This window comes from Alosa pseudoharengus, unplaced genomic scaffold (assembly GCF_046254945.1).
Source record: "Alosa pseudoharengus isolate Yale_2024_CS ecotype anadromous, Long Island Sound unplaced genomic scaffold, YU_APseudo_1.1 YU_APseudo_1.1_scf_8, whole genome shotgun sequence".
Lineage (NCBI taxonomy): Eukaryota > Metazoa > Chordata > Actinopteri > Clupeiformes > Clupeidae > Alosa > Alosa pseudoharengus.
This window is the reverse complement of record NW_027468870.1, coordinates 1,918,613-1,939,511: the sequence shown is the minus strand read 5'-3', so window position 1 is coordinate 1,939,511 and position 20,899 is coordinate 1,918,613. Positions and strand designations below refer to the sequence as shown.

General features: G+C 44.3%; 1 protein-coding gene across 2 annotated transcripts in view; it reads right to left on the bottom strand.

Annotated features, from left to right (window-relative positions):
* rb1 (retinoblastoma 1) overlaps positions 1-20,899 on the bottom strand; it is an 80,982-nt gene that overhangs the window by 54,104 nt on the left and 5,979 nt on the right. Inside the window, exons 5-17 of one of the 2 annotated variants that reach the window (XM_076274800.1) lie at positions 20,130-20,168; positions 19,785-19,834; positions 19,404-19,565; positions 17,980-18,104; positions 16,431-16,508; positions 10,864-10,973; positions 10,688-10,765; positions 2,952-3,039; positions 1,595-1,711; positions 1,182-1,238; positions 1,049-1,080; positions 855-928; positions 201-388 (exon numbers count right to left, since the gene is read on the bottom strand). In XM_076274800.1, coding sequence (XP_076130915.1) covers positions 201-388; positions 855-928; positions 1,049-1,080; positions 1,182-1,238; positions 1,595-1,711; positions 2,952-3,039; positions 10,688-10,765; positions 10,864-10,973; positions 16,431-16,508; positions 17,980-18,104; positions 19,404-19,565; positions 19,785-19,834; positions 20,130-20,168 — 1,198 coding nt within the window. The remainder of the gene's footprint in view (positions 1-200; positions 389-854; positions 929-1,048; positions 1,081-1,181; positions 1,239-1,594; positions 1,712-2,951; positions 3,040-10,687; positions 10,766-10,863; positions 10,974-16,430; positions 16,509-17,979; positions 18,105-19,403; positions 19,566-19,784; positions 19,835-20,129; positions 20,169-20,899) is intronic. The other variant, XM_076274801.1, reaches the window with a different exon arrangement.

Below are 20,899 nucleotides of genomic sequence, written 5' to 3'. Positions count from 1 at the left end.
TAACTAACCATGCCGCGCATATGATAGAGTGTGTTTGTAACTAATCATGCTCTCGAAAGAGTGTGTGTAACTAACCATGACACGCATGTGTGAGTGAGTGAGTGAGAGTGTGTGTGATGGTAGTGGTAGATTTGGATGTCTGCATGCTCAGTACAGTGTAGCAGAGCAGTGTTTCTCCTCCCGTCGCCTCGGTAACTCACCGTTTTCCAGGCGATGCTCTCGATGATCATGTGTTCGCAGCGCTCCAGGTGTTTGACCATGTCGCGGTGGAGGCTGGGCTCGGCCTTGATGAAGCTCTCGATCACTTTGTAGAAGTGGAAGCTGTGGAGCTGGAGCACGCTCAGCAGCCAAGGGAAGCTCAGGTCCGTCTCTGTGGCCAGACCGCTGCCTGCCACAGCAAAACACACACAAACAAACACAGTTTACTTGGACAGACCGCTGCCTGCCACAGCAACACACACACAAACAAACACAGTTTACTTGGACAGACCGCTGCCTGCCACAGCAAAACACACACAAACAAACACAGTTTACTTGGACAGACCGCTGCCTGCCACAGCAAAACACACACAAACAAACACAGTTTACTTGGACAGACCGCTGCCTGCCACAGCAAAACACACACAAACAAACACAGTTTACTTGAAAATGGCAAAAAAAGGAATGAATCAAAATAATGGTCAAATAATAATGATAATGAGGAGCTTTTAGCACACACATTCATAACAGTCACATTAATTTGGTAAATCACATGATGTTAACTTGAGAAACCAGGTTTTTATACTTTTAAGTTGTGACATGACCCACATGATATCATACATGCAAGCTCAAACCCTAAACTCAAAGTCACTCACCGTATGTTGCCATGACAACCTCCAGGGAACACGCCAGAAGGGACGTATGGAATGTGGAGTCGTTGAGAAGTTTACTGGCGGGGAATAAAACACAGGTGAGGGGGAGTCATGTGCCTCTGCGGCTCTGATTTGCTTTAATAAACAAGCTCCTCCGATCATATATGGCGTGTGTGTGTGTGACTCTCGCAGCTCACCTGAAGTTGTGTACCGACAGCCTCTTCTCCTCCTGTGGTTCAGGAAAAAGAACAACTTGTTAGGAATCGCAGCAGGAAACAGGCGTGTACTCAGAAACTGCACCTGGATATTATGACCATTATGCTGATTTACCGATTTCAGCATGGACTCCATCACTCTGTAGTACAGCCGCACACCAAGAGTGAACCTCTAGAAATGCAGGAGACAGGTGTGAGACACAGCACTGCCACACCAACATCTATTCAATAGCAAACCAACTGCCCCCAACCTACTATTATTAACACACTGCACATATTCCTACTGTTATTAATACACTGCACATATTCCTACTGTTATTAATACACTGCACATATTCCTACTGTTATTAATACACTGCACATATTCCTACTGTTATTAATACACTGCACATATTCCTACTGTTATTAATACACTGTTGTTATTAATAGTAAGAAAAAAAACATTCCAACTTGATAACTTGCATTCCACAGAGACCACTTTTCTATCACATTAAACGACTCCGTATGAGGTTTCCATAGTGACGGTACCTGGTTGCCGAGGCCCGAGCATCCTGGACTGACCACCTGAGCGAAGGCTTGGCTGAAGAGCTCCCCCAGGCACTTCACACGCTTGACCACCTCCTCCGTCGGGTTCACCGTACAGTTCTGAGAAAAGCCACCAGAGAGCGCTCACCCAAAGCACTAAACCACATTACGTGCTCATTCACCACCTTAGTAATTAACCCAGAGAGCGCTCACCCAAACCACTAAACCACAACACACACACACACACCAGAGAGCGCTCACCCAAACCACTAAACCACAACACACACACACACACCAGAGAGCGCTCACCCAAACCACTAAACCACAACACACACACACACACCAGAGAGCGCTCACCCAAACCACTAAACCACAACACACACACACACACACACACACCAGAGAGCGCTCACCCAAACCACTAAACCACAACACACACACACACACACACACCAGAGAGCGCTCACCCAAACCACTAAACCACAACACACACACACACACACCAGAGAGCGCTCACCCAAACCACTAAACCACAACACACACACACACACACACACACCAGAGAGCGCTCACCCAAACCACTAAACCACAACACACACACACACACACACACACACACCAGAGAGCGCTCACCCAAACCACTACACAACACACACACACACACACACCAGAGAGCGCTCACCCAAACCACAACACACACACACACACACACCAGAGAGCGCTCACCCAAACCACTAAACCACAACACACACACACACACACCAGAGAGCGCTCACCCAAACCACTAAACCACAACACACACACACACACCAGAGAGCGCTCACCCAAACCACTAAACCACAACACACACACACACACACCAGAGAGCGCTCACCCAAACCACAACACACACACACACACACACACCAGAGAGCGCTCACCCAAACCACTAAACCACAACACACACACACACACACACACACCAGAGAGCGATCACCCAAACCACTAAACCACAACACACACACACACACCAGAGAGCGCTCACCCAAACCACTAAACCACAACACACACACACACACACCAGAGAGCGCTCACCCAAACCACTAAACCATATTACGTGCTCATTCACACAAAGGTTAATTAAAGGACCATTGAGAATGATTAACAGTGTAACTGTGATTACCAGTTCAGAAGTTGCACAGGGGGGAGAGGGTAATTGGATTGGTCCTAATAACATGGACTACTGCTATTCCCTAAACTTTAGAAGTCTTACAACGTCACAGACTTTAAATCATTGTGGAGATGCAAAACGTAGATTCCGATAGAGGCACGTCTAGGAGCAACAACTAGAGGCCTACACCGTTTTAAAATGGCCACCCACCTTGAAGTAGGTCATGAGCGTGTCAGAGGGCTGGTCACTGGCGGAGGTGAGGGAGACCCGGAGTTGCTGGACAGAGTATAAGGTTGCCCTGGAAACAGAGAGCCTCATCAACACCATAAGACAGTACAGTATAAGGTTGGCCTAGAAACAGAGAGCCTCATCAACACCATAAGACAGTACAGTTTATAAAGGAACTTGCACACTTGCCACAACGCTGGTTGTAGTTACAGGACCAATACGGCATAATGAAGCTGCAGTGAAGTTGAGGTTACAGCACTAATTTATCAATCGCCTCAATGGGGATGCGCTGAGATACTTGGCCACAAAGCACACCAAAACATCCTTATATGGTCACACACACCAAAACATCCTTATATGGTCACACACACCAAAACATCCTTATATGGTCACACACTCAAAATGTACACATGCAGACACATACACATACAGATACATACGCAGGGACAGACACATATACAGACACATTAGGGCTGTCATTTTACATTGCACAATCGATTGGACCAAACAACACAAGTTTCGAAAACTAAAATAGGGAATCGATTTTAACCAAATATGTACACTATTAATTTTAAACAAATTAAACAAATAAAAAGGATAGATGAAACAAAACTCACAAACAAGAATATAAGAATATAAAAGAATTCCGAAGTGCAGTAAGCATTGCGAAAGCTAAAAAGAAAATTCCCACCAATTTTACGCACCGGAAACAGCTGTTTCAATCAGCTGCTGTGCTGCTCGTGTTTTTCCAAAAATGGAGGACAACGCGATCAACCTGTGCAACATGAGAGAGACGAGTGATGGGCCCTAATAACTTGAGGAGTTCGATGTGGAAGTACTTTGGATTTTTGGTATATTAAACTATGGAGAAGAACAAAGCGGTAGGATATGCAAACTGTGCAATCGAGTTCTATGTAGGCGAAATTTGTTTGACATTTCTAATCGTAAACACAGACACATACGTTGAAGACTGCAGTAATGTTTGTCACTGATGCAATGGCAGTCCACTCGGCTTATTGTTTTTCGAGAATGTTGCACTCCTGTTTGTCATTGTGCGCGAAACTTCACGCCAATAAATCAGAAATATTGCTGGCTTGCGTCTACAAGCGCCCTCTTTACGTTCTTCCTGATGGCTGTTAGTTGTTTGTGGATTGGCCTATATTTGGCGTTGAAAATGGAAACGTCTTTAGACACGAAAAATCGATGTTACAATCGATTCAATGAACACTTATGTCTCAAAAATCGAACAGGATTTTTTCACAAAAGTGACAGCCCTAAGACACATACACGCAGGGACAGACACATATACAGACACACACACACACAGGGACAGACACATATACAGACACACACACACACAGGGACAGACACATATACAGACATATACACGCAGGGACAGACACACACACAGACACATACACAGACACATACACAGACACATACACATGCACGTAGGGACAGACACATATACAGACACACACACACACACAGGGACAGACACATATACAGACACACACACACACAGGGACAGACACATGCACGCAGACACACAAATAGGTGTTCCAGAAAGGGTTTAAGAAACTCTGTTACACCAGAGTTTGACCTGCATCTAGCCCAGAGCTTTATGTAAATGTAAAATGTAAATCAAGTTTCTAGGCCAAGTATACTTGCGTATACAAGCAATTTGGTCTCTGCATTTATCCCATCTGTGAATTAGTGAACATACAGAGCACACAGTGAACACACAGTGAGGTGAAGCAGAAGTCCATGTGACCCCCAAAAGGCATTCATGGGAGTCAAGTGAGAACGCAGTGCCGTAAGCAATAACTCAGAGCAAAAGCCCTAAGTCTTCCCATGGAGTAATGTGCTCTACTGACGCTACAGACAGCAGTGTTGGAGTAATATGCTCTACTGACGCTACTGACAGCAGTGTTGGAGTAATATGCTCTACTGACGCTACTGACAGCAGTGTTGGAGTAATATGCTCTACTGACGCTACTGACAGCAGTGTTGGAGTAATATGCTCTACTGACGCTACAGACAGCAGTGTTGGAGTAATATGCTCTACTGACGCTACAGACAGCAGTGTTGGAGTAATATGCTCTACTGACGCTACAGACAGCAGTGTTGGAGTAATATGCTCTACTGACGCTACTGACAGCAGTGTGGGAGTAATATGCTCTACTGACGCTACAGACAGCAGTGTTGGAGTAATATGCTCTACTGACGCTACAGACAGCAGTGTTGGAGTAATATGCTCTACTGACGCTACAGACAGCTGTGTTGGAGTTATATGCTCTAGTTTACCGACAGCAGTGTTGGAGTAATATGCTCTACTGAAACTACTGACAGCAGTGTTGGAGTAATATGCTCTACTGAAACTACTGACAGCAGTGTTGGCGTAATATGCTCTAGTCTACTGACAGCACAGAGATGCACTTGTTCAAGTTCTCCTGAATCACTGCCACTGAAGACCCACCTCCCTTAACTCTTTATCTGCTGTGAATGTACAAAATGATTAACTCTTAATGTGCTGCGAATGGGCGAAACGATTGTCAGGCTGATATGCCGATCTTCATGGAACATTCTCGAATGTTTGATACATTTTCTACCACATTAGAGATGCACATATTTCACTTAATTTATTCCTCAGATCATTTCTCTATTTAAGTGATGGAGAAACGATAGATAATAGATAAGTATGATTCAATTACAAAGTAGCTACCAGACAGAAAGAAACATCTATCTTTTTTCTAAAGTATTAAGAGTAAAGAAGGATGTTGTCTGTTGTTGTGGAGTTGAGATGATTGGATGCTTTGCATTTGCTCTGCATGTCCATCTGGGAACTTTCCGTTGGATAACTTTTTGGAAGGGGTGAAAATACTGGTTAGCTGATTGGATAAAGCATCTGTCTATCACCACCTATGTTGATTATCGACGGGCCAAATCAACTAATCAGATGAACGAAGTGTTCTTTTTTTTGGGGCTTTTTATGCTTTATACTTTAATGTGACAGGACAGATGAGAATGACAGGAAGTGAGTGGGAGAGAGAGTCGGGGTGGGATCCGGAAAGGACCACGGGGCGGGAATCGAACCCGGGTTGCCGGCGTACGGTGCAGGTGCCCCAGCCAGTTGCGCCACAGCTGGGGCCACAAAGTGTGCTTCTATCGCCTTCGTTTAACATACACTTAAGTTAAGTAACCTAACTAACGTTAACGTTTTTAAACTTACCATTTGTATGTGACATGACCCTCATCAATGTCAATCCCCACACTTTCACACACTTCTGAAGAAAGTTTATTCCTCCATTACCGACTGGAATCTGCCGTGGAAGATTGTCTGTCGTTCATTCCTCCCAGTAGAGGTCTGCACTCCCGCGGTAGACCAGCGGGACCCGCGGGTCCCGACGCAAAAGAGTGCGGCGCGGGACAACTTTTGAAAGCTCTTTGCGGGAGCGGGCGGGATGAGAGAGGTGCGTTCGCGGGTGCGGGACAAACCGATGATTCACTGCACTCCCGCAAATTAAATATGTGCGTAAAATTAAATATGGAAATGATTAAAGTACTGTTCATAACTATAGATCAGCTGGATATTCTGTTAGGCAGCATTAAAAAACGGGGTTTAAGCATAACTGACCGATAGCAGGCCTATAGCCTATATTGCCGTTTACGTGGGTTCAATTTGTTCCTGCTGCTCATTGTCAAAACTCAAAAATCGAAAGCATGACAGAGGAAGAGGGCACCAGACTAGGCCTTCAGTTGTTAGCCTACATTCAGAACCAAGAAACTGACATCTGGAGTCTTTCTCAGGTGTTTGTGCTCCTTTCGTGAGACAGAAAGAAAAACTGAATAGGCTATCCCTCCTGCATGCGGGCTTTAGCGGGCGGGAGCGGGACATCATGTTACAGATGCGGGCGGGAGCGGGACTAAAAATGACACATTACTGCGGGAGCGGGACAGAATATTGCGGGAGCGGGCGGGAGCGGGACTGAAGAATCAGTCCCGCGCAGACCTCTACCTCCCAGCTGCATGGCTGAGACTCGTAGCTTCACAGCTTCCCCAGGAATACTTTCTAATTCGGATAAAACTTGTGCGATAGCAGGGCCCGTCTACACCATTAGACATTCTCTGGCGATAGCTACGCTCATCTCATCGGTGGATGCAGTCATGTTGTTCGTTGCGTCACACCTAAACCCGCCTCAAAACCAACACTGATTGCCCGTTCGTTTGGCAAAATTTTCTCTATCGGAAAGATGCCAGACTGATCTGTGAGTGGAAAACTGAAGCTTGCGAGATCAGGATGGTCTCACAAGGCTAGATGTTTGCAGTCAGCTGGGTTGAATGAGTGTTTGCGCTACCTGACGGGTGTTTGTAGGATAGCTGGGCTGAATGAGTGTTTGCGCTACCTGACGGGTGTTTGCAGTATAGCTGGGTTGAATGAGTGTTTGCGCTACCTGACGGGTGTTTGTAGGATAGCTGGGCTGAATGAGTGTTTGCGCTACCTGACGGGTGTTTGCAGTATAGCTGGGCTGAATGAGTGTTTGCGCTACCTGACGGGTGTTTGCAGTATAGCTGGGCTGAATGAGTGTTTGCGCTACCTGACGGGTGTTTGCAGTATAGCTGGGCTGAATGAGTGTTTGCGCTACCTGACGGGTGTTTGCAGTATAGCTGGGCTGAATGAGTGTTTGCGCTACCTGACGGGTGTTTGCAGTATAGCTGGGCTGAATGAGTGTTTGCGCTACCTGACGGGTGTTTGCAGTATAGCTGGGCTGAATGAGTGTTTGCGCTACCTGACGGGTGTTTGTAGGATAGCTGGGCTGAATGAGTGTTTGCGCTACCTGACGGGTGTTTGCAGGATAGCTGGGCTGAATGAGTGTTTGCGCTACCTGACGGGTGTTTGCAGTATAGCTGGGTTGAATGAGTGTTTGCGCTACCTGACGGGTGTTTGTAGGATAGCTGGGCTGAATGAGTGTTTGCGCTACCTGACGGGTGTTTGCAGTATAGCTGGGCTGAATGAGTGTTTGCGCTACCTGACGGGTGTTTGCAGTATAGCTGGGCTGAATGAGTGTTTGCGCTACCTGACGGGTGTTTGCAGTATAGCTGGGCTGAATGAGTGTTTGCGCTACCTGACGGGTGTTTGCAGTATAGCTGGGCTGAATGAGTGTTTGCGCTACCTGACGGGTGTTTGCAGTATAGCTGGGCTGAATGAGTGTTTGCGCTACCTGACGGGTGTTTGCAGTATAGCTGGGCTGAATGAGTGTTTGCGCTACCTGACGGGTGTTTGCAGGATAGCTGGGCTGAATGAGTGTTTGCGCTACCTGACGGGTGTTTGTAGGATAGCTGGGCTGAATGAGTGTTTGCGCTACCTGACGGGTGTTTGTAGGATAGCTGGGCTGAATGAGTGTTTGCGCTACCTGACGGGTGTTTGTAGGATAGCTGGGCTGAATGAGTGTTTGCGCTACCTGACGGGTGTTTGTAGGATAGCTGGGCTGAATGAGTGTTTGCGCTACCTGACGGGTGTTTGTAGGATAGCTGGGCTGAATGAGTGTTTGCGCTACCTGACGGGTGTTTGTAGGATAGCTGGGCTGAATGAGTGTTTGCGCTACCTGACGGGTGTTTGCAGTATAGCTGGGCTGAATGAGTGTTTGCGCTACCTGACGGGTGTTTGCAGTATAGCTGGGCTGAATGAGTGTTTGCGCTACCTGACGGGTGTTTGCAGTATAGCTGGGCTGAATGAGTGTTTGCGCTACCTGACGGGTGTTTGCAGTATAGCTGGGCTGAATGAGTGTTTGCGCTACCTGACGGGTGTTTGCAGTATAGCTGGGCTGAATGAGTGTTTGCGCTACCTGACGGGTGTTTGTAGGATAGCTGGGCTGAATGAGTGTTTGCGCTACCTGAAGGGTGTTTGCAGGATAGCTGGGCTGAATGAGTGTTTGCGCTACCTGACGGGTGTTTGCAGGATAGCTGGGTTGAATGAGTGTTTGCGCTACCTGACGGGTGTTTGTAGGATAGCTGGGCTGAATGAGTGTTTGCGCTACCTGACGGGTGTTTGCAGTATAGCTGGGCTGAATGAGTGTTTGCGCTACCTGACGGGTGTTTGCAGTATAGCTGGGCTGAATGAGTGTTTGCGCTACCTGACGGGTGTTTGCAGTATAGCTGGGCTGAATGAGTGTTTGCGCTACCTGACGGGTGTTTGCAGTATAGCTGGGCTGAATGAGTGTTTGCGCTACCTGACGGGTGTTTGCAGTATAGCTGGGCTGAATGAGTGTTTGCGCTACCTGACGGGTGTTTGCAGTATAGCTGGGCTGAATGAGTGTTTGCGCTACCTGACGGGTGTTTGCAGTATAGCTGGGCTGAATGAGTGTTTGCGCTACCTGACGGGTGTTTGTAGGATAGCTGGGCTGAATGAGTGTTTGCGCTACCTGACGGGTGTTTGTAGGATAGCTGGGCTGAATGAGTGTTTGCGCTACCTGACGGGTGTTTGCAGTATAGCTGGGCTGAATGAGTGTTTGCGCTACCTGACGGGTGTTTGTAGGATAGCTGGGCTGAATGAGTGTTTGCGCTACCTGACGGGTGTTTGTAGGATAGCTGGGCTGAATGAGTGTTTGCGCTACCTGACGGGTGTTTGTAGGATAGCTGGGCTGAATGAGTGTTTGCGCTACCTGACGGGTGTTTGCAGTATAGCTGGGCTGAATGAGTGTTTGCGCTACCTGACGGGTGTTTGTAGGATAGCTGGGCTGAATGAGTGTTTGCGCTACCTGACGGGTGTTTGTAGGATAGCTGGGCTGAATGAGTGTTTGCGCTACCTGACGGGTGTTTGCAGGATAGCTGGGCTGAATGAGTGTTTGCGCTACCTGACGGGTGTTTGCAGTATAGCTGGGCTGAATGAGTGTTTGCGCTACCTGACGGGTGTTTGTAGGATAGCTGGGCTGAATGAGTGTTTGCGCTACCTGACGGGTGTTTGCAGGATAGCTGGGCTGAATGAGTGTTTGCGCTACCTGACGGGTGTTTGCAGGATAGCTGGGCTGAATGAGTGTTTGCGCTACCTGACGGGTGTTTGTAGGATAGCTGGGCTGAATGAGTGTTTGCGCTACCTGACGGGTGTTTGCAGTATAGCTGGGCTGAATGAGTGTTTGCGCTACCTGACGGGTGTTTGCAGTATAGCTGGGCTGAATGAGTGTTTGCGCTACCTGACGGGTGTTTGCAGTATAGCTGGGCTGAATGAGTGTTTGCGCTACCTGACGGGTGTTTGCAGTATAGCTGGGCTGAATGAGTGTTTGCGCTACCTGACGGGTGTTTGCAGTATAGCTGGGCTGAATGAGTGTTTGCGCTACCTGACGGGTGTTTGCAGTATAGCTGGGCTGAATGAGTGTTTGCGCTACCTGACGGGTGTTTGCAGTATAGCTGGGCTGAATGAGTGTTTGCGCTACCTGACGGGTGTTTGTAGGATAGCTGGGCTGAATGAGTGTTTGCGCTACCTGACGGGTGTTTGTAGGATAGCTGGGCTGAATGAGTGTTTGCGCTACCTGACGGGTGTTTGCAGTATAGCTGGGCTGAATGAGTGTTTGCGCTACCTGACGGGTGTTTGTAGGATAGCTGGGCTGAATGAGTGTTTGCGCTACCTGACGGGTGTTTGTAGGATAGCTGGGCTGAATGAGTGTTTGCGCTACCTGACGGGTGTTTGCAGGATAGCTGGGCTGAATGAGTGTTTGCGCTACCTGACGGGTGTTTGCAGGATAGCTGGGCTGAACTCCTCAGCAAACACACTCTTCTTAGGGGTACTCTCCACATGGCCACTGTAGTACAAAAAAAAAAAAAGAAAACATCATCAAATCATTTCAACATTTGTAAAGTAACTTGAAAAATATTTTTGTTACATCCGTGTGTGACTTACATGTCCGTTTTCTCCTGGCTGCATTTTTCTTCACCGTTCAGGAACAGTCTGCCATCAAAGTCTTTAGTTTTTACAGAAACTTCTTCAAACTTCGCCGACAGCTCTTCAAACTGAGGGGAACAGAATAACTAGTATTAGGGCTGAAATCCTAATGGCTCATTTCTTGTATACAGTCTCAGCCCTTGTGCATTTGATATGATATGACATGATCAGGTAAGTCCTGTGTTCAAACAGAGCCCTTGTTTGAACACCTCCTGAATATAAACAAGTCTACCTCATATTCATCAAATATTAATCCCTCAGAGCCATGGATGCTTTGCATTGACAATGTAAAAAGTCAATGCCAAAACTTCAGCCAGTTGCCAGGACACGGCATGATGAGAAATTTATAGGGTATGTGTTTGAGATTATTTCCAGCAAACCACTGTTGGGTCAAAGCAAATATTACCCATGTCCGGCAGCCACTGGAATAGCCGCTGCAATAGCCGCTGGTTAAATCAATTTCCCTGAGGAAGCATGGCGTAGGGTGATTTAACAGCACATATAACCATCTACCCACCATCCCTGTGAGAGGGCAAACACAGGCCTGCACTTTAAAACCCATCTGGCCACCTGTCAGAGCGGAGGTGCAGTGCTGGGGGGGGGGGGCTGGAGGGTGAAGCAACAGGGACCACATGGAGACAGCACAGTGGGAGCTATTTCACAATAGTCTTTGGTCAGTTGTTCTCTAGCATAAACCAAACCACGGTTTCTGCAAATGTCTTAGTGATACAACAATACCAGAGAAACAAGAACAGCATGAACACATTACTGCTCCTTTACTGTTTCTATCTGGAGTAGATTGTACAAATGATAAGTCATTAAACTCCCACCCAGCCTTTCAGCAGACCCAGCACCAAGCTGCTTCCACTAGAACATTTGAGCTCACATTCTGTCTTCTGCTTCTTAGAAAATATTTATTTGTGTATTATTTATAATTTATTTGTGTAAATCTGACCCGAGTGCACAACAAAGAAACAATACAAAACTAATCTATCTATAAATTACAGTCTGTCCGTCTGTGTGATATTCGCATATCCCTCGAACCGTTTGTCCGATCAATTTCAAACTTGACAGGCGTCTTGCTACGGGCACTTTTTTTTACATTAATACACAGGATTAGATGTTAAAATCCCTTGTGCCAAAATCCAAGGTAAAAACACATTCAGAAGCCCCTGCTCAAGTTTAACTTTAAAAAGCACACTACCCACAAATCCGCCAACAAATGGTCACAAGCACAATACAAATGGCCCATCCAACAGCAGTAGCCTATATAGCAGGGGTATTCAATTAATCTTCAGCGAGGCAGTGGCGCGGGAAGTGGGGGTGCGGCAGGTGCTGCAGCACCCCCTGGTGGCGAAGCTTTAAAACCTCGATGACAATAAAATGATAGTTTATGAAAATCTCTGGTTGTTGTTTCTGTTCCACGACATTTTGTATGACATGTTTGGGTTGTGAGATGAAGAAAGGGATAATTTTAGTAATAAGCCTATATCGTTTTTGTATACATACTTTAATTGTATGTGTTTGTGATTGCTGTAGAAAGTAATTGGGCTATTGCACGTTCTGTATATATACGCACTAATTGCTGTATGATGCTAATGATCATTCTGTCACATCTCCAACTTTACGTTTGTTATTGCTATAGAAAGTAATTGGTCTATTGCATGTTCTGTATATTTTACGCACTGTTGTATGATGTTGATGATCATTCTGTCACATCTCCGTCTTCTTTTTCCTGCCGCCGTGCAGGCCCAGATGGGAGCCTGTCGCTTTTATTTGATGTGTTTGTGATTACGAAAGTAATTAGGCTATTGCATGTTCTGTATATTTCACACAGTAGCCTAATTGTTGTATGCTCATGATCATTCTGTAATGTGATTTAACCTGGTTTCGATGAATTGTTAGAATGAAATAAAGTCCGCTACACCTGCACCAGCTCCCAATGAATGCTTAATTTATTGCGAAGTTTCGGGCACTAGCCCTCTGATCAAGGGCGAGTGCCCGAAACGTCGCAATAAATTAAGCATTTGTTGGGAGCTGCTGTAGCGGACTTTTTTTCATTCTTCCATTTTTTACCTTTTTGTCCAGCACACAACTTAATACTTTGGATGTGCATGCTTTATTCCTTTTTTATTTTGATGAATTGTTAGGCATAGCCTAGGCTACTTGTGGTAGTTTTTAAAATAAACATTGTCATCTAACACCATCCTGGCGCAGCGAGCTCTTTGTTTTAACAGACAGTTTGTATGTAATGGATATATTATCCATATTATACAATTTACATTGATTGCACTAGGCAAATAATATTTTAGTTTGTACGTACGCATTTACACAGATATTTATGTATATTATTTTTTCATCGCTGGTCTTTGGAGTTCGCTTGTTGCGATATAGGTTGTGCGAACTGTCAGCTCATCTGTTCTTCATGCAGGGGAGGGGCGAGTGTTTTTTTTATTTGTTTTAAGGAGACAGAGGTAGAGTGGTCTGCAGCCTGTGTAACATAGTATCTTTAGAATTCTATAAACTCTACGTGGACCCCCCCCCCCCCCGGCCGCATCCGCACCCCCTGCCGAAAATGTCTTCCTGCGCGCCTGCAGCGAGGTCCAGTTACTTAAAATTTCCTCAACAAAGGTCCGAAACATCACAATGTTTAACGTGCGTGTTTAGGCTATGTATATGTATGTATGTATAATATTAGGATGGATGGAGCCTAGTTGTAGATAGATAAATACTTTATTGATCCCCAAGGGGAAATTCAAGAAATAGAAGAATGTAGGCCTAGGCCTAATGTTTAATGTGAAATAAAATAAGTAGCCTAAAAGGCAACATTCGAAATGAGGAGAATTAAGGCAAGATAAGAGCAGCCTAATTGGGGAGAAAAACTGAGTAGCCTTGGCTATTTTTAAGATCTTAACGTGAACTTAAAATAAAATTTGAGACAAGGATGGATATTCCACAGCTGGTTCCTTGAACCCATTAATCAGCAAGTTTAATTTATTTATTTTTTTGTTTTTTTAGGTTGACCCGAAATCCTGGAAACCCAGGAATATCACGTCGTTGGGCAGTGAATGCATGTAGGCTTAACTAGATTGTGGTGGATCAATCATATTGCCTTCAATCGTAAAATATTCTGTGGTCTCAGTTCACTGTTGAATGGGCCTAGCCTACCCTATGCTTGCTCAAAATATATGCTTTGTCTAGTAGAGGTGCTTCAAATTGGCGCTTCAAATTGCCTGTCTCAGAATATATATAGAAGAGGTCCAGGGCAATTCCACGCAAAACTGTCACACCATATTTAGTTGGCGTTTCTCGTCCCGTCTCCTCTCGCTCGTTTCAGGCTATCAGTGTCTTCTCCATAGTAGGCTATACTTTACTCACTGACTCGACTTTATCAGAATTCACAGATTTCACTGGCTGAGTAGCAGCAAGCGAAATGATGGTTCCTGAAGCTCCTGAAGTAAATGTTGTTATCCTAACCAACGAAACATTTAGCGCAGCTTTGAAATCTTACGTGAAAATCTAAATTATGGTCTGGGTCCGGATAGGATCACGTCACGGTCCGGACTCGGACCGCGGTGCGCCATTTGGTGATGGCTGCTATATAGTATGCGGCATGTCATTGGGGTTATCAAGTGGGCACCCTCATTCACCGATGTTTCGTTAAGTTAGGCCCACGACACCTCATGAAGGCTTAACAGTGAAACCAGCGTCCTGGAGACACTCCCCTCCATGCTGCCACCATATTACCACATTGAAATATCCAATACCCAAAATACTCTTAACCAGCCCAGGCATGGTCAAGGTTGGCCAGGTTGGTCCGTCCCATTGATGTGGACTGAACCATAACCATAAAAAAAAAAAAAAAAAAAAAAAAAACATACAGTACATGCAGTGCCAGGTTTGACGTTGCTTGGATTAGTAATGCAAAAGATATCGTTAAATATATTGGTAAAAGAAGCACACATTGGCTTTTTCCCCAATCATCCTATTTTTTAAACCAGGCATCCCTGCGGGCATGTAATTGGGCTACGGGTTTTCTACAGGAATGGCATGTTAACGGGCACTGCACTACTACAACAAAGAAATTGTTGTAAACACAGCTAAACTCTGAATAGTCGCATGGAATTTCCTCTGAATGGTAACTAACTTTATATGGCTGCCACAATCGCCCCCATCACCAAAACTATGCATTTCCAGCATCTAGTGCACCAAGCACTTTGATCAGTTTCAGCAAGATTCTGAAGATTTCTCACATTTAACACTGATCTTGAATGCTCTCAACAACTTGTGAAGCAGAAGTGATAGTGATGTATAGTGATGTAAATGGGAAAGGGACGGCCAAACGACATGTGTGGGATTAACGCAACACCGATACACAGAATAATGGCTTTCAATCTTGATTATGCTTTTTTGTAATTATGTTAAATTAGATTAAATTATCTCCTCCCAGCTCTCCCCTATTTTTAGCAAAGGGTTAACTTACTCCTTAGCAAACCATAATGAAACAGTGCTCCACCACATCTATGGATTAAGCCACACAGTTAACTCAATGTAAGTAAGATAAACAAGGTCGTTTATTGTTCTCATTGCCAGCATTGTGTATAAAATGATTGTCACTTAGAGGAGACTCGTAGACAACTCAGGTTAGCATAGTTAGCTAACCGCTGCTAACGTGCTAGCATCGCCTCGTCAGAAAAGCATGGGTCTGTGCACAGTAGTGTAACATTTATTAACCATAAATTAATAAAGTTGAAGTGCTCTGCAATGTAGACTATGTTTCGGTTTATTTGCAGTACCATGTTCCTTACATGACATGACCTGGTGCCCTTGTAATATGCATGCAAGTCTATCTAGCACAGCTAGCTATATCAGAGTCCCACTCGCCCCATCTAAGTTTGTCACCGAACAAACCTAGATATTAATTTTTATACATGTGTCTCCATGGCATACTGGAGTTGTTCAATGCATTCTAAATGAAATCAGGTCCGTGGCTCTGTAAAAGAGCCTCTTGGGTTGTAACTTTTACAGACAGGCTTACAGCTACCATTGAAGTAATAGTCAACTCCGGTCTTAGCTGTCGGACTTAGCAACATTAACTAAGGGGGGCGGGACTTCGCGAAAGGTCAATTGTCTAAAGAGTGGACAGACATTGTTAAGTTCTATCCTCAAAAGACCTTAAAGGACCCTTGACCAATCACAGTGTTTCCTCTACGTTGACTTTAGCATGGCGGCCCGCTATGGCAAAATGAATACCGCCACGGTATCAGAATCAGGGCAGACGCACAATGTAGTGGTGTTGTGGTGGCTTCGTATCTTCCCGCGCTGGCTGCTCACATTGCAATTTGACAATGGCCTCAAACTAGTCAGGTTATTATGGCTCGTCCAGTTTCACTTCATATATTATAAATTGTATTGATGTAGCCTATTTCAAACATTAACTGATTAACATTGTAATCAGCTCACACGACTATCCATTTAATAACTTTTTAATAACACACAGGATATGTTCAGCAATGAGAAGGTACCTTTGGTAAGTCCTGAGACTTTGAAAAGCCTGATGATTCCAAAAAGGGAGAAAAGACAGTCTCGTAAACATTTTTCACCTGCAAAAAAAAGGCAAAAGAAAATATTCAGATCAAGAACTGTTGCACGACACACTACCATTTTAAAATACATGCAAATACCCTGAAACATTTCCAATAAAACTCACATTTGGATTTGAGACATCTTAATGATGACATGCCCTTGCACTGCCTTCTACATTATGGAACTATCTGCAGTAAATCTGAATACTCTTAAAAGCCCTTGTGGAAAAGGGAATATGGAGAGTGCTTATAGAGAAAGCCTGCAGCATTTTTAATGGCACAGTGGACTTCCTGATCAGATATTACCATTGGCTATGTCTGAACGATTTTGTTAAATAATCTAATTGCGTTTTTATTTCCCCCAGTATTGCGATTGCGACGTAATAGGTTGTTGCAGCACAAAATGCGGTCAAATGATAGTCCAGCTCGGTGTTCACTAAAGCTCAATATGCATGCATGCAAATTAACTAGTTTGTTCTTATCACAACAAAGTCAATCACAGAGACAAACCTCTAACCACATGGATCTCAATACAAGCATCTCTGAACTGACCACATTTCAGCCCTCTAGGTCACTTGATATCACTTAGAAACACAACTGAACCCTAGCACCAGGTCTTGTGAAGCTGTGTGCAAAAGTAGATCAATATAGAATGAAAATATGAGTGCTTTAGACCATTATTTGCCAAGGTATGCTCATGCATTTTGTAAAATGCCTATGGAAACTCCCCATAGGACTTTTTGTTATCCAAAATGCATACTGACAATCAAATGCTAACTGCACATGAACCCCTTTGTGTAGAAGCATAATCCTGGTCTCAAATGAAAGGTAACACTTTGAGGTTTCTTGTGGATTATTTAGATTGTATGTCATGTGTTCTGATATAGACTGACTACTCAAAATATGGAATAATTACAAAAAAGTCTATTTTTGCATTTACTTTGTTGGTTCAATGAGTGTGTATAAGATAGACTATACATCTGTACAACTAATATTGGATAATACAACATGAAGATTCAATTTCTATGGATTCTTGAGAATATTTCAGTATCCAATATGTTGCATCTACTTATTGTGCTGCAGCTACACTGCAGCCAGAAGTCAGGGTAGCACCAAAAGCGTTGACCTGAGATTAAAAGGGTAAACCGAAAAGAAAGGGGAACGTTTCTTAACATATGAAGACACACATGGGCCTCCACCACTGTTTAGCTATTGATTTTATTGATTTTATTTGTATATGAGCCAGTTAGCCCTCTAGACATTTATTCATTTAGCAGACCCAAAGCGCTTATCCAAAGCGGCTTACAGCAAGAGAATAACCTCCAAGTTAAAATGGCGACCAGTGACCGCCAGCCGTCCTCCACCAAAGGAAATAACTAGATAAGCAGCACGCACGTCGTCCAGGCCCTAATAAGCAGCACGTACCTCCGGTGCTCAGGCCCTAATAAGCAGCACGCACGTCTTCCAGGCCCTAATAAGCAGCACGTACCTCGTCCAGGTTGCACTCGTTCTCCCGGCAGATGACCTCCAGCAGCGGCTCATTCGCCTCCGGCGGCCGCGGTTTGGCTTTGCCCTGGTTACGCCGGGAGCTCCGCATGGGGGTCATCTTTGCACCTGCACACGCACACACACACACGTTAGGCATTTCATGGGATGAATAAAGTATCTATCTATCTATCCGCTATCACAAGTGGAATCCATGCATTTCCACAGAATTATTTTTGGAATCTGATCCCTTAATATACCTGTTCATTCGTACTCGTAGCTCGACTTATCGTGACTAAATTCAAGATGGCGGTGAACGGTAAAATTCCTGAAGGTAATGGCTGTATAAATCGTCTTGTAAGTAAACTACCAGTGCTTTTTCAAAGTTCTCAATGTCTCGTTTTAAATGTCAGGGCCCTCGGAAGTCTACCAATGAAGTGTGGAGCTACTTTGAGCCTCGTAAATGGTATAAAACAGTGATTTATTTGCATGGCTAGACCGATTCCCGAGGCATCCCCATTGAAAACCTGTTGGTAGCATCGGCTAACTAGCGCCAGATTTCGGACTGCAGGGGACAAGCCGAGATGAGCTATGAGACAAAAGTTCACACTCGGTATCATGTTTCAACACACTTTAGGTCAATATTACACCGAACTTCTCCTTTAAGGACAAGTTTTTTAAAAAGACTAAAATGATAGCTAGTAGGAATATGGAAATCTCCATTGCATACACGAAATGATGATTGATTGAACTATTCCCAAAAAGATTCTCCATGTGTCTACTAGCTACCCCACATACCATTTCAGTCCTATGAAAATGACCATAAAAGGCACACCTTGTTTTATCCTTAATATATTTATATTCAAGTGTTGTGGAAACGTAAAATATTGGCACAACATTAATTATCGTAGAAAATATACTGATTGGTGCAATGTGGGTACAAAAAGAAACCTTATAATGCCCTCAATAGAACTCTTTTTGCATTTTGTTCCGAATCAAAGGCCTTATAAAATCAATGGCATGCAAAGCAAACTGATAATGGTCAAGTCATACTGAGAACATGTTTGTCTTCCATCCACAAAGTAAGGCATTTTTGAGTGTAACAAGTAAAGGAATCAAAGGCAAAATTAACTGAACAAAAATACTTTACAAGTATTAGATGTTGCCCAAAGTTTGTCCACATAAAGTTTAGGTCCTAAAACTGAGACTGCGGCAGTAACCATTTTCCTGGATTCTATCGATCAAATTCAGTTCTCATGTTTATTATTCTATCTATCTAATTCAGTTCTCATGTAAAAGAAAAATGTTTATTATGATAAGACCGTGCGTGATTGAGCAAGTAGTCTGTGAACTCACTGTAAAGGGGCTTGATCAGGGTGGGTGAGAACTCACTGTAAAGGGGCTTGATCAGGGAGGGTGAGGACTCACTGTAAAGGGGCTTGATCAGGGAGGGTGAGGAGCGTTTGATGAAGAACTCACTGTAAAGGGGCTTGATCAGGGAGGGTGAGGAGCGTTTGATGAAGAACTCCAGAACGCAGATGAGCAACTGGAAGGAGATCACCAGGTCATCCTCCATCTGCAGAAACCTTCCTGCAGCACATAGACAAAAAGCCAAGAGAGCCACCACAGCACAGAGGTCAGAGGGGAGTGCGCTTGGATGTGGAGAAAGAACAACTGAAGGGTGTAATCCACGGAAAAATCAAGAGAAACGTTCTGGGATGAATAAACTCTGTTTTAGCGGAGTTTAAGAAAATAGAGAAAGGTGATCAGGGAGAACATGTTGTGCTCTATTAGTTAGTGCGGTCGTACCTTTAGCCAGAATGAACATGGTCCAGATGCTGCTGAAGAGCTCTGTACTCCTGAGGGGGAAAAGCCTGTCAGTTACTTACGCACAACACATGAGAGGATTTGCAATGCACCGCAATGTACCTACTAGGGATGTAACGGTATGAAAATTTAACTTCACGGTTTTCACACCGTGATTATTAAGATATTTAAAATCAAAACCGTAATTGTTATCGTCGACAATTTTATTGTGGTTTACCGTTTTACGCGATAATCGTTACATCCCTAGTACCTGCATGGCTGTATTTGTTCCAAATGATTGGACAATCTTGCATTATTGCATTACAAAGAGAAATCTTCAGAACTCACTCTGGCTCCGAGGGCTCTGTGTAGATATCCTTCCATATCCTGGAGGGAACAAGGTAACGGTTAAAACAACACACATCACTCCCAAATGCAGAAAGGGCTGTGAAAAGTCTAAATGACTCAACATGCAGAATTATAAATTAGTTGTGTTTCCATTTTTTAAGACACACTGCTATGTAATAACAATAACTGCTCATTAGAACACTGTTCACTGCTCATTAAAACATTGCTCATTAGAACACTGCTCATTAGAACACTGCTCATGAGAACACTGCTCATTAGATCACTGTTCACTGCTCAATAGAACACTGCTCATTTAGAACACTGCTCATTAGAACACTGCTCATTAGAACACTGTTCACTGCTCAATAGAACACTGCTCATTAGAACACTGTTCACTGCTCATTAGAACACTGCTCATCATTAGAACACTGCTCATTAGAACACTGCTCATTAGAACACTGCTCATTAGAACACTGCTCATTAGAACACTGTTCACTGCTCATTAGAACACTGCTCATCATTAGAACACTGCTCATTAGAACACTGCTCATTAGAACACTGTTCACTGCTCAATAGAACACTGCTCATTAGAACACTGTTCACTGCTCATTAGAACACTGCTCATCATTAGAACACTGCTCATTAGAACACTGCTCATTAGAACACTGTTCACTGCTCAATAGAACACTGCTCATTAGAACACTGTTCACTGCTCATTAGAACACTGTTCACTGCTCAATAGAACACTGCTCATTTAGAACACTGCTCAT